This window comes from Mandrillus leucophaeus, unplaced genomic scaffold (assembly GCF_000951045.1).
Source record: "Mandrillus leucophaeus isolate KB7577 unplaced genomic scaffold, Mleu.le_1.0 Scaffold241, whole genome shotgun sequence".
Classification (NCBI taxonomy): domain Eukaryota; kingdom Metazoa; phylum Chordata; class Mammalia; order Primates; family Cercopithecidae; genus Mandrillus; species Mandrillus leucophaeus.
In genome coordinates, this window is record NW_012102488.1 from 1267838 (window position 1) to 1280485 (window position 12648).

A 12648-nucleotide genomic window follows, 5' to 3' on the forward strand; every position below is an offset into this window, starting at 1 on the left:
AACATTGTTTTATAGTTTGAATTTTGAACCATGTAAATGCTGCATATTAGGATGGTGGAATCTCTTTTATCAAGATACTAAGATAGACCAGGCATAGTGGCTCATGCCTGTAATCCCAGCACTGTGGAAGAAGACCAACACAGGAGGATCACTTGAGGTCAGGAGTTCAAAACCAGCCTGGGCAACAAAGCAAGACCCTATCACTACAAAAATATAAAAAATAAAAAATTGGCCAAGCGTGGTAGCATAGTTCCAAGCTACTTAGGAGGCTGAGGTGGGAGGACTGCTTGAGCCCAGGTGGTAAAAACTGCAGTGAGCTATGATTGTGCCACTGCACTCCAGACGAGGTGACAAAGAGAGACTCTGTCTCAAGAAGAAAAAAAAAAGATATTAAGAAAAAAAAGAAATCTGTCAACCTAGACTTCTATTCCCTCTAAGACCATCTTTCAAAATTAGGGTAGATTAAAAAAAAAGAAATCTTCTGGCAAACAAAAGCATAGTTTATGACCAAAAGACCCAAAAGCAGACCAACAGAAAATAACCCCAAATGACAAGATACGAAAAATCAAAAACTTAGAACTGAGGAAGAGTATGAAGTGGGGAGGGATGAGATAAGAGCACACAACAAATAGATGCTCTCCTGCTCTTTTTTTTTTTTCTTTTTTCTTTTTTTGAGACAGAGACTCACTCTGTCACCCAGGCTGGAGTGCAGTGGTGAGATCTTGGCTCATTGCAAGTTCCGCCTCCCGGGTTCACACCATTCTTCTGCCTCAGCCTCTCGAGTAGCTGGGCCTACAGGCGCCCGCCACCACGCCTGGCCAATTTTTTGTATTTTTAGCAGAGATGGGGTTTCACCGTGTTAGCCAGGATGGTCTTGATCTCCTGAGCTCGTGATCTGCCCATCTAGGCCTCCCAAAGTGCTGGGATTACAGGCATGAGCCACCACACCCAGCCCTTTACTGCTCTTTCAACCAGAAGAAGGGGCTCTGCCCTGAGCCCCACACTTTAGAAGGTTGTACCTATCAAAAACACCAAAATCCAAAAGGGATCAGTAACTAATTGAGTGAACACAAATTAAGAGAGAGGGACTCACAAACTACACTGGGTCCCCCCTGTCTCAAAAAAAAAAAAAAAAAAAAAAAAAATCCAAGAGCCAGCTTAAAGTCACCCACTGGCTAATCTGGGACAATCTGAGTATCAAAATAAATAATGATAATGTCAGATTACATTAAATACAATTAAAAATCAGAGTTCAGATAACAGGAGAATGTAAGCTTTTTCCTCACAGATCTTTAACTAATGAGTAAATCATTAATGGATTCTAAACTAGTAAGTGACAGTTTGATAAGGTACTGTATATTTACACAGCCTCAAAGTGCCTCTCCACAAATTACTTACTAATATCAAAAGAGAAAACAGAAACTTTAAAGTAGAAAAGCTTGACACTACATTACACTAACAAAGTGATCAAAGTTAACAAGCAGGACGAATTCAAATCATATACCTCCTATGTGATGTATTGAGAAGGACACATCATCATTCATGTGATACTCTGCCTAAAATGCAAAACCTGAATCTAATCATGTGAAACATCACCTAAACTGAGGAGACATTCTTCAGAATAACTGTCCCGTAGTCTTCAAAAATAGCAGTCAAGAAAGAGAAAGGCTGAAGAATTGCTCCAGACTAAAGGAGAACAAACAGACCTGACAACTAAATGGATCAAGAAGAAAATAACTATAAAATACATCATTCATATAATGACAAATTTTGAATATCCACTGTGGATTATATAATAATACAGCATGAATGTTAAATTTCCACATTTTGATCACTGAATTGTGGTCATATAAAAGAATGTCCTTAATTCTTAGTAAATACACATTGAAGTATTTAAGGATGAAGGAGTATGTTGGCTTCAAATACTCTCAAATGGTTCAGGGAGAAAAGTATATATTGATCTATGTGTGCAGGTAGATATGTGTATATGGATGGATGTATATTTACAGACACATGTGTGTTTCACACACCCAAAGAGAGAAAGGAAAGAATAAAACTAATGGGGCAAAATTAGCAATTGGTAAATCTAGCAAAAGGATATACGAGAATTCCTCATAGTCTTCTTACAACCTTTCTTAAATTTAAAATTATAATGAAATTAAAAGTTATCAAAAATGATACAGGGGAATATTTTCATGATTTTCAGGTAGAAAGAAATAATCAGGACACAAAAGGCACTAATCATAAAGGAAAAATTTAATAACCAAATTTCATTAAAATTAAGAACAGTTCCTATTCAAAAGACGGTATTAAAAAATGAAAACGCAAGCTACAGAGTAAGAGAAGTGCCAAAGGTGCCAAAGGTCTTAGACTCAAGATAAAGAACTCCTTAAATCAATTGCAAAAAAAGAAAGACACTGAGTCAAGGCCAGGCACGGTAGCTCATGCCAGTAATCCCAGGACTTTGGGAGGCCAAGGCAGGAGAATTATTTGAGCTCAGGAGTTTGAGACCAGCCTGGGCAACATAGTGAGACCCAGTCTCTATTTAAAAAAGAAAAAAAGAGAGGAAGAAGAAGACAGACACTGAGTCAAAAAAGAAGTCTACTGGGTCAATAAAAAAATGAAGAGGAAACTTGAGTACACACTTCACAAATGATACCTAAATGGCCAATAATCAAATGAAAAAGTACTAAGAATCGGTCATCAAAATTACTAAAATAAATTTTTTAATAAATAAATGATTATACTGTGTACTGGTGAGGATCTGGGGCAACTCCTCCCATACACTACTGACAGGAAACAAAACTGGCAGCACCACTTTGGAAATCTGGTATTATCTATAAATACATGACCTGGCCTCCAGTCTCATCTTATACTATTCTTTTCCTCCTTTGCCATGCTCCAGTATCACTGACTTTCATTCAGTTCCCCATAAGCACCAAGCTCCATCCTAATTCAGGACATTTACACAGAATTATTTCTTCTATGTGGAATAATCTGCCCCTCTATAATGCACATTTATTGGCTTCTTCCCTAGCATTCATTCTCTACATCCTCGTCTCCTAACAGTTTTTGTTGGGGTCCCTTGTGGTTCTAGATAAGCACATTTTGTTCCTAACTCCAGGGCGCAGCACAAGATCTTCCCTAAGTCAATCTGCTCACCTATCCACAACAACTGATCCAGAGGTGAGCATGTGACCTAAGGTGATCAAAATTGAGGATCTCAGATCTTTTACTGGAATGTTAAAGAAAAGACTCTCCTACTGGCCATATATTAGGGAATATACAGCTTTGAAAACTACTGCTAACCATCTAGGGATCATAAAGACAGCAAGTCTTAAAATAATGGCAACAGAACAGAAGCCAGAGTAAAAGCAATCAAATTCTTGATGACACTGTTGAGCCACTGGATCAACTCTTATCTGAAGCCAACTCTACTTGCTACTGAAAGCATTCTAAGAAGAGTATTCCTCTTAGCCCAGCCAAAGCCTAATGATCTTTTGAATCCCAACTTAAATGTAACTTCCTAAGGCTAAGTTTTCTTCAACCCCAAGACTTGGCCAGGATTCCTTTTATATACTCAAACCAATTTGTACTCCTTTGTAATACTTAACCACAATTATATTTTAAATCATACACTTATTATGTTTATTCTGTCTTCCCATTAGACAGTAAGTTTCTGAAGGACTAGGTTTTGTTCACTACTCTATTCTCACTGTCTAGGATGGCGCCTGGCACATAAATATGTCACGAATGAATGAACTGGCAGAATGATTTTTTAAAAAAATCAATAAACGAACATTATTGGAAAAGGAGGTGTTCTACATAAATTGATAACTGAAGTTTTCCCTGCTAAGCACAAATTCTTTTTGGTTTTACTATTTTGTATGAAAATCTCTAAACACATTTCCTTGACCTCTGCGACAGAGGCTACTAAAGAAAGCTACTCTTTTCTTGATAACCAGGTTATCACTATGAACACCAACTTCTATATGATACTATAATTTAATTATGCCTCAGGAGTTATAGAAATACCAAAGATAGTTGTCCTAAAATAAATGGGCACAGACAAAAGTGTTGTTAAAGATTTTTTAGTTCTTTACTTCCTGATGATTAAGTAGGACATAAAAGCTTAATTATTAATTATTTTCTCCTCTTCCCTAACAAGCTATTAGCTGTCAATTCTTATTTGCCAGGCTTATGGGAAATGTACTATTGCAGTTCTGAATAAGCAACTCAAGAATTCTGCAAGTACAGTGAATATACTTACAGTATGTGGACTATCTGTTGTGTATGATCACAGGCATTTTTCATTCACTTTCAGGTTTTTGGACATATTCCTTAGAGTCACAATTGGCAGATAAGAAAAGCTTTACTATATCTTACCTGCTAGAGTTTTAAAACAAAGATCAATAGGAAATAGTATGCAGCTATAAAAAGAAATTAAGATCTTTAACACTCTAGAATATATTGCTGAGTGAAAAAAAAAAAACCTCCCAAGATACTAAAATATATTGTCTTAGGTTCGAAAAAGAAAAACACATGTATATACATATAAATATACACATTCTTCTTTTTGAAAATATAAAGGATAAATCAAACATTAATAAAAATGATTACCCATGCACCCATTAAAATGACTACTATCAAAAAAACAGAAAATAAAAAATGTTGGCGAGGACGTGGAAAAATTGGAACCCTTGTGCACTGTTGGTGGGAATTTTACATGTTGCAGCCACTGCGGAAAACACTATGACAGTTCCTCCAAAAATTAAAAGTAGATTTACCATATTATCTAGAAGTTCCACTTCTGGTTATGTACCCAAAATAACTGAAAACAGTTCTTCACTATTTTATTTATTTATTTACTTTTTGGAGACAAGAGTCTTGCTCTGACACCCAGGCTAGAGTGCAGTTGTATGATCATGGCTCACTGCAACCTCTGCCTCCTGCATTCACGCGATTCTCATGCCTCAGCCTCTCATGTAGCTGGGATTAAAGACGCATATCACCACGCCAGCTGATTTTTGTATTTTTAGTAGAGCCAGAGTTGGCAAAGTTGGTCTCAAACTCCTGACCTCAAGTGAGCCAACTGGCTTGGCCTTCCAAAGTGCTAGGATTACAGGCGTAAGTCATTGCGTCTGGCCTGAAAACAGTCTTGAAGAGATATTTGTACACCCATGTTCATAGCATCATCATTCACAATAGCTAAAAAGGGGAAACAGTCCAAGTGTCTGATGAATGGATAAGCAAAATGTATTATATACTGACAATAGAATATTATTCAGTCTTAAAGAGGAAGGAAATTCTGACATATGCTACAATATGGATGAGTCTTGAACACATTATGCTAAATGAAATAAGCCGAACACAAAAAGACAAATACTGGATGATTTCACTTATATGTGGTACATAAAGTAGTCAAAATCTCAGACACAGCAAGTGGTACAGGAGCAGGGGGTAAGGGGAAATGGGAAATTATTGTTTAATGTATATAGAGTTTCAATATTGCAAGACAAGGAGTTCTGAAGATGAGTAACAGTGATAGCTGCATAACAATATGAATATACTTAATACCACTGAACTGTATACTTAAAAATGGTTCAGATGGTAAATGTCATGTTATTTGTATTAGCACAATTTAAATTTTAGAAATTACAATTAAAACAAATTTTAATGATACCCACAAGGGAAGAAGAGAAAGAAGAGAGAAGAAAGTTGAATTTCTCTAAACGAACATTGTTTTATAGTTTGAATTTTGAACCATGTAAATGCTGCATATTAGGATGGTGGAATCTCTTTTATCAAGATACTAAGATAGACCAGGCATAGTGGCTCATGCCTGTAATCCCAGCACTGTGGAAGAAGACCAACACAGGAGGATCACTTGAGGTCAGGAGTTCAAAACCAGCCTGGGCAACAAAGCAAGACCCTATCACTACAAAAATATAAAAAATAAAAAATTGGCCAAGCGTGGTAGCATAGTTCCAAGCTACTTAGGAGGCTGAGGTGGGAGGACTGCTTGAGCCCAGGTGGTAAAAACTGCAGTGAGCTATGATTGTGCCACTGCACTCCAGACGAGGTGACAAAGAGAGACTCTGTCTCAAGAAGAAAAAAAAAAGATATTAAGAAAAAAAAGAAATCTGTCAACCTAGACTTCTATTCCCTCTAAGACCATCTTTCAAAATTAGGGTAGATTAAAAAAAAAGAAATCTTCTGGCAAACAAAAGCATAGTTTATGACCAAAAGACCCAAAAGCAGACCAACAGAAAATAACCCCAAATGACAAGATACGAAAAATCAAAAACTTAGAACTGAGGAAGAGTATGAAGTGGGGAGGGATGAGATAAGAGCACACAACAAATAGATGCTCTCCTGCTCTTTTTTTTTTTTCTTTTTTCTTTTTTTGAGACAGAGACTCACTCTGTCACCCAGGCTGGAGTGCAGTGGTGAGATCTTGGCTCATTGCAAGTTCCGCCTCCCGGGTTCACACCATTCTTCTGCCTCAGCCTCTCGAGTAGCTGGGCCTACAGGCGCCCGCCACCACGCCTGGCCAATTTTTTGTATTTTTAGCAGAGATGGGGTTTCACCGTGTTAGCCAGGATGGTCTTGATCTCCTGAGCTCGTGATCTGCCCATCTAGGCCTCCCAAAGTGCTGGGATTACAGGCATGAGCCACCACACCCAGCCCTTTACTGCTCTTTCAACCAGAAGAAGGGGCTCTGCCCTGAGCCCCACACTTTAGAAGGTTGTACCTATCAAAAACACCAAAATCCAAAAGGGATCAGTAACTAATTGAGTGAACACAAATTAAGAGAGAGGGACTCACAAACTAAACTGGGTCCCCCTAGGCCAGACACAATAAGAGGAGAAGGAAGAAGGCAAATCAGCATCTGTGCTGGAAAAACCAGAGCAAGAATCTGCTTTTGATTAAGGTTAGTCACCCCAACTATCCCAAAGTAAGTATCCAGGCAGACTGGACTCCCTATATACCTACATTCCTTTCTCCTCCTCAATTTGAGTAGTTTAAGAAGATGTTTGGAATTGCCTGAAAAATGATGAGTTAGAAAAGTAAAGTGTGGGGTACAGAAACCTGTTTTTCCCTGGCTCTCTGGGGAATTTCACATCAGTCCCCATACCAGATTCAAGACCTACCCTAGCCCAACTTCTACCCTACCTGACCCAGGGAGAGTAGATTCCTTTAAGACCCGGCTGGACCCTGGATAGGAGGCCAGGTCAGGCTGTTAGTATCCATTGATTGGTAACTATTTAATTTTAAGACATTTTAAAAGCTGGCTTCCATTTGTATTCCTAAGCTAGGTACCATAAGTGTTAGAGGCAAGCCTGAGGAGCAGCAGGGTTCCTGGGCTCTAAGGTTGAATAGTACATTCATAGTTGCTCACTTTATCACTGTGCTTTATGACAATGTGTTCCACAGAGTATCTTGAATGAAACAACTATTACATTAAAAAAGATAAAAGAAAGGAAGAAAAGAGAAAGGCAAAAAAACTAAGGCTAGTCTTCAAGCTATCACTTACCATCATTCTTTAAATTCTCTTCTATGCCAAGATCATTTATCACATAAACCCATGGAGTATGACTCCTACAATAAAAAAAAATATATGCTTAGTTATAACATTACCAGAAAACCATAATTATTCATAAAAAGATACAAATCTCATCCCCACACTTACATTAAACAACAACAACAACAAAAAAACTACTCCTTTATATTACCTGTTGGGGTATAATATAGCAGGCTTTAAATACTCCATGCTGAACAAGACCTCAATGCTCTCCAAAAAATAAAAATAAAATGGAAAAGGAACAGTATTAATTACATGGACATCCTAACCCAGAGGGGTTCCAAAGTTTTTTACTACAACCCACAAACACATACACGTTTTATATCTTACCCAGTTCATACACGTTTAACTGAATTAAAAGTTTCGTAAAGTAGCAGATGCACTCTAATATTTCCTTCTGTATTCTATTTCGGTTTTTAAATGCTGCTTTCACTGAACTGACTCACTAATGAGTCTCAACTCAGTATAGAAAACCCTTTGTAACTTCCCTTAAGAACGTTCATAAACTAACATTTTATCAGAATATCTTAATTAACAATTACATAAGGCTCTAAGTACAACAGCCCATACCTTTCAGGTAACCTATTTAATATGGCCAAACTTTTACTCAAAGAAATCCAAGTCAGGGAAACCAGACAGAACAGAAAGGGACTGGGAAATTGCTTAACAAGAAAAAAAAAAAAAGACCTAACCCTGTATGAAGAGTCAGTGAACAAAAAAAAGAAAGCGGCAACTGGAACCAAACCTCCTCCTGGAAGAAAACCTAGATCATTTATCCTTTGTCAATAAAATATGCTCCTTTAAAATGCAGTACCAGTAAACACATGTCCAGAAAAAAACATATATACAAATGTTCACAGCAGCATTATTCATAACAGCTAAAAAGTTGAAACAACCCAAATACCCGTCAACTGATGAATGGATAAATAAAATGCATATTCACACAATGAATAAAAGGACATAAAAACGGATAAAAGACCAAAAAAAAAGGAAGAAAGTGCTAATACATACTACAATACATGCTAAGTGAAAGAAGCCAGTTATAAAAGAACACAAATTGTATGATTCCACATATGTGAAATGTCCAGAACAGTCAAATCCATAATGTCAGAAAAGAGACATTGCTGAAGGCTGGGGCGTTAGGAGAAAATGAGAGTAACTGCTAATAAGCACAGGGTTTCCTTAGTGGGTGATGAAAATGTTCTAAAAGTAATTATGGTGATGGCTGCAAAACTCTGTGAATATACTAAAAAACATTTTTAAATGGGGAAATTATATGGTATATGAATCATTTATCAGTAAAGCTATTCTATTTTTTTAAATGTACTACCTCTGCTCACAAACCTCCAACATCTCTCCCTCTCACTCAGAGTAAAAGCCAAAGTCCTCGCAGTAGCCTATCATGTCCAAAATTTTCCAATTCCATATACCCCTTCTCCCCAGCATTCATTGTACTCCAATCACACTGGCCTTCTTATGTTTCCCAGCATGCCAGACATATTCTGGCATTATGGGTTTACACTTGTTGGACCTCCCATGTGGAACACTCCCAATTCACTTTGCACAAATGTCACTCTCAATGAGGCCTTCCCATATAACATTCGTTAATTCATTCACTCATTTTAAGACAGGGCCTGGCTCTGTCGCCCAGACTGGAGTGCAATGGTGCAATCTTGGCTCACTGCAACCTCTGCCTCCCTGACTAAAGCCATCTTCCCACCTTAGCCTCCTGAGTAGCTGGGACTACAGGTGCACACCACCATGCCTGGGTACTTTTTTTATTTTTTGGCACAGATGGGGTTTCACCACGTTGCCCAGGCTGGTCTCGAACTATTGGGCTTAAGCAATCCACCCACCTCAGTCTCCCAAAGTGCTGGGATTAAAGGCATGAGCCACCATGCACACCTGGCCCGATTTAAAATCATAACACTACCAAACAAAGAAAAGCTGTGGGAGTTCGTCCCACCTTACAAAAAGGCTAAAAGAAGTTACTCAAGTTGAAACAAGAGAAGACTAACCATTCATTTGTTGATAGACACAAGTTGATTTCTTATCTTTACTACTGTGAATACACTGCAATAAACATATAAGTGCAGGTATCATTTTGGCATATTGATTTCCATTGGGTAGATACCCAGTAGTGGGATTGTTGGATCAAATGGTAATTCTATTTTTTAGTTTTTTAAGACATCCCCATAGTGTTTTCCATAGAGGGTGTAATAATTCACATTCCCACAAAATTGTACATGAACCCTATAAATTTATACAAATTTTTTAAAAGGATGCTAACAATGTGAAAATGTATAAAAATAAAACTCACAGTTGGGCACGGTCACTCACTCCTGTAATCCCAGCACATTGAGAGGCCGAGGTGGGCAGATCACCTGAGTTCAAGAGTTCAAGACCAGCCTGGGCAACAGGGAAAAATCCTGTCTCTACTCAAAATACAAAAATCAGCTGGGTGTGGTAGTGTGCTCCTGTAATCCCAGCTACTTGGGAGGCTGAGGCAGGAGAATTGCTTGAAACCAAGAGGCAGAGGTTGCAGTGAGCCAAGATCTCACCACTGCACTCCGGCCTGGGCAACAGAGTGAGACTCTCTCTGAAAAATAAATAAATAAAAATTAAAAAATCAGATGCTGGCAAGGTTCTGGAGAAAAAGGAACACTTATACACTGTTGGTGGGAGTGTAAATTAAGTTCAGCCATTGAGGAAGATACTGTGGTGATTCCTCAAAGACCTAAAGACAGAAATATCATTCAATCCTATTACTGGGTATATACCCAAGGGAACATAAATCATTCTATTATAAAGACACATACACCTGTATGTTCATTACAGCACGATTCACAATAGCAAAGACATGGAATCAACCTAAATGCCCTCAATGACTGGATAAAGAAAATGTGGTACATATACAACAGGGAATATCATGGAGTCATAAAAAAGAATGAGATCATGTCATTTGCAGGTACATGAATGTAGCTAGAGGCCATTATCCATAGCCAACTAACACAGGAACAGAAAACCAAACACCGCATGTTCTCACTTATATGTGAGAGCTAAATGATGAGAACACATGGACACATAGAGGAGAACAGCATGCACTGGGGCCTTTTGGAGAGTGGAGGGTGGGAGGAGGGAGGGGATCAGGAAAAATAATTGATGGGTACTAGGTTGAATACTTGGGTAGTGAAATAATCTCTACAACAAAGTCCCATGACACAAGTTCACCAACATAACAAACCTGCACTTGTACCCCTGAACTTAAAATAAAAGTTTTTTAAAAAGTCAGAGTATGTTCCAAGATGGCCGAATAGGAACAGCTCCAGTCTGCAGCTTCCAGTGTGATCAACACAGAAAACGGGTGATTTCTGCATTTCCAACTGAGGTACCTGGTTCATCTCATTGGGACTGGTTGGACAGTAGGTACAGCCCACGGAGGGCGAGCCGAAGCAGGCCAGGGTGTTGCCTCACCTGGGAAGTGCAAGGGGTCAGGGATTTCCCCTTCCCAGCCAAGGAAAGCCGTGACAGACTGTACCCGGAAAATCAGTACACTCTCGCCCAAATACTGCGCTTTTCCCATGGTCTTAGCAACTCACAGACTAGGAGATTTTCTTCCATGCCTGGCTCAGCAGGTCCCACGCCCACGGAGCCTTGCTCACTGCTAGCGCAGCAATCTGAGATCAACCTGCAAGGCTGCAGCCTAGTGGAGGAGGGCCATCCACCATTGCTGAGGCTTGAGTAGGTAAACAAAGCAGCCAGGAAGCTTGAACTAGGCAGAGCCCACCACAGCTCAGCAAGGCCTACTGACTATACAGACTCCACCTCTGCGGGCAGGGCATAGCTGAACAAAAAGCAGCAGACAACTTCTGCAGACTTAAACATCCCTGTCTCATGGCTCTGAAGAAAGCAGTGGTTCTCCCAGCATGGCGTCTGAGCTCTGAGAACAGACAGGCTGCCTCCTGAAGTGGGTCCCTGACCCCCATGTAGCCTAACGGTGAGATCCCTCCCAGGAGGGGCCAACAGACACCTCATACAGGCAAGGGCCCCTTTGGGACGAAGCTTTCAGAGGAAGGATCAGGCAGCAATATTTACTGTTCTGCAATATTTGCTGTTCTGTAGCCTCCACTGGTGATACCCAGGCACACAGGGTCTGGAGTGGACCTCCAGCAAACTCCAACAGACCTGCAGCTGAGGGACCTGACTGTTAGAAGGAAAACTAACAATCAGAAAGGAATAGCATCAACATCAACAAAAACAACATCCACACCAAAACCTCATCTGTAGGTTACCAACATCAAAGACCAGAGGCAGATAAAACCACAAAGATGGGGAGAAACAGAGCAGAAAAGCTGAAAATTGTTAAAAACCAGAGTGCCTCTTCTCCTCCAAAGCATCACAGCTCCTCACCAGCAACAGAAAAAAGCTGGATGGAGAATGACAAGTTGACAGAAGCAGGCTTTAGAAGATCAGTAATAACAAACTTCTCCAAACTAAAGAAGCATGTTCTAACCCATTGCAAGGAAGCTAAAAACCTTGAAAAAAGGTTAGACGAATGGCTAACTAGAATGAACAGTGGAGAGAAGACCTTAAATGACCTGATGGAACTGAAAACCATGGCACGAGAACTTCGTGACGCATGCACAAGCTTCAATAGCCAATTCAATCAAGTGGACGAAAAGATATCAGTGACTGAAGATCAAATTAACGAAATGAAGTGAGAAGATTGGACAGAAAAGAGTGAAAAAAACGAACAAAGCCTCCAAGAAATATGGACTATGTGAAAAGACCAAATCTATGTTTGATTGGTGCACCTGAAACTGATGGGGAGAATGGAATCAAGTTGGAAAACACCCTGCAGGGTATTATCCAGGAGAACTTCCCCAACCTAGCAAGGCAGGCCAACATTCAAATTCAGGAAATACAGAGAACACCACAAAGATACTCCTCGAGAAGAGAAACCCCAAGACACATAATTGTCAGATTCACAAAGGTTGAAATGAAGGAAAAAGTGTTAAAGGCAGCTAGAGAGAAAGGTCAGGTTACCCACAAAGGGAAGCCCA

The 12648-nt window shown here is 39.4% G+C and overlaps 1 protein-coding gene across 1 annotated transcript in view; it reads right to left on the bottom strand.

Moving 5' to 3' along the window:
- SCAPER (S-phase cyclin A-associated protein in the ER) overlaps nt 1-12648 on the bottom strand; it is a 605860-nt gene that overhangs the window by 575061 nt on the left and 18151 nt on the right. The window contains exon 2 of the mRNA XM_011982670.1: nt 7538-7602. Coding sequence (XP_011838060.1) covers nt 7538-7543 — 6 coding nt within the window. The 5' untranslated portion in view covers nt 7544-7602. The remainder of the gene's footprint in view (nt 1-7537; nt 7603-12648) is intronic.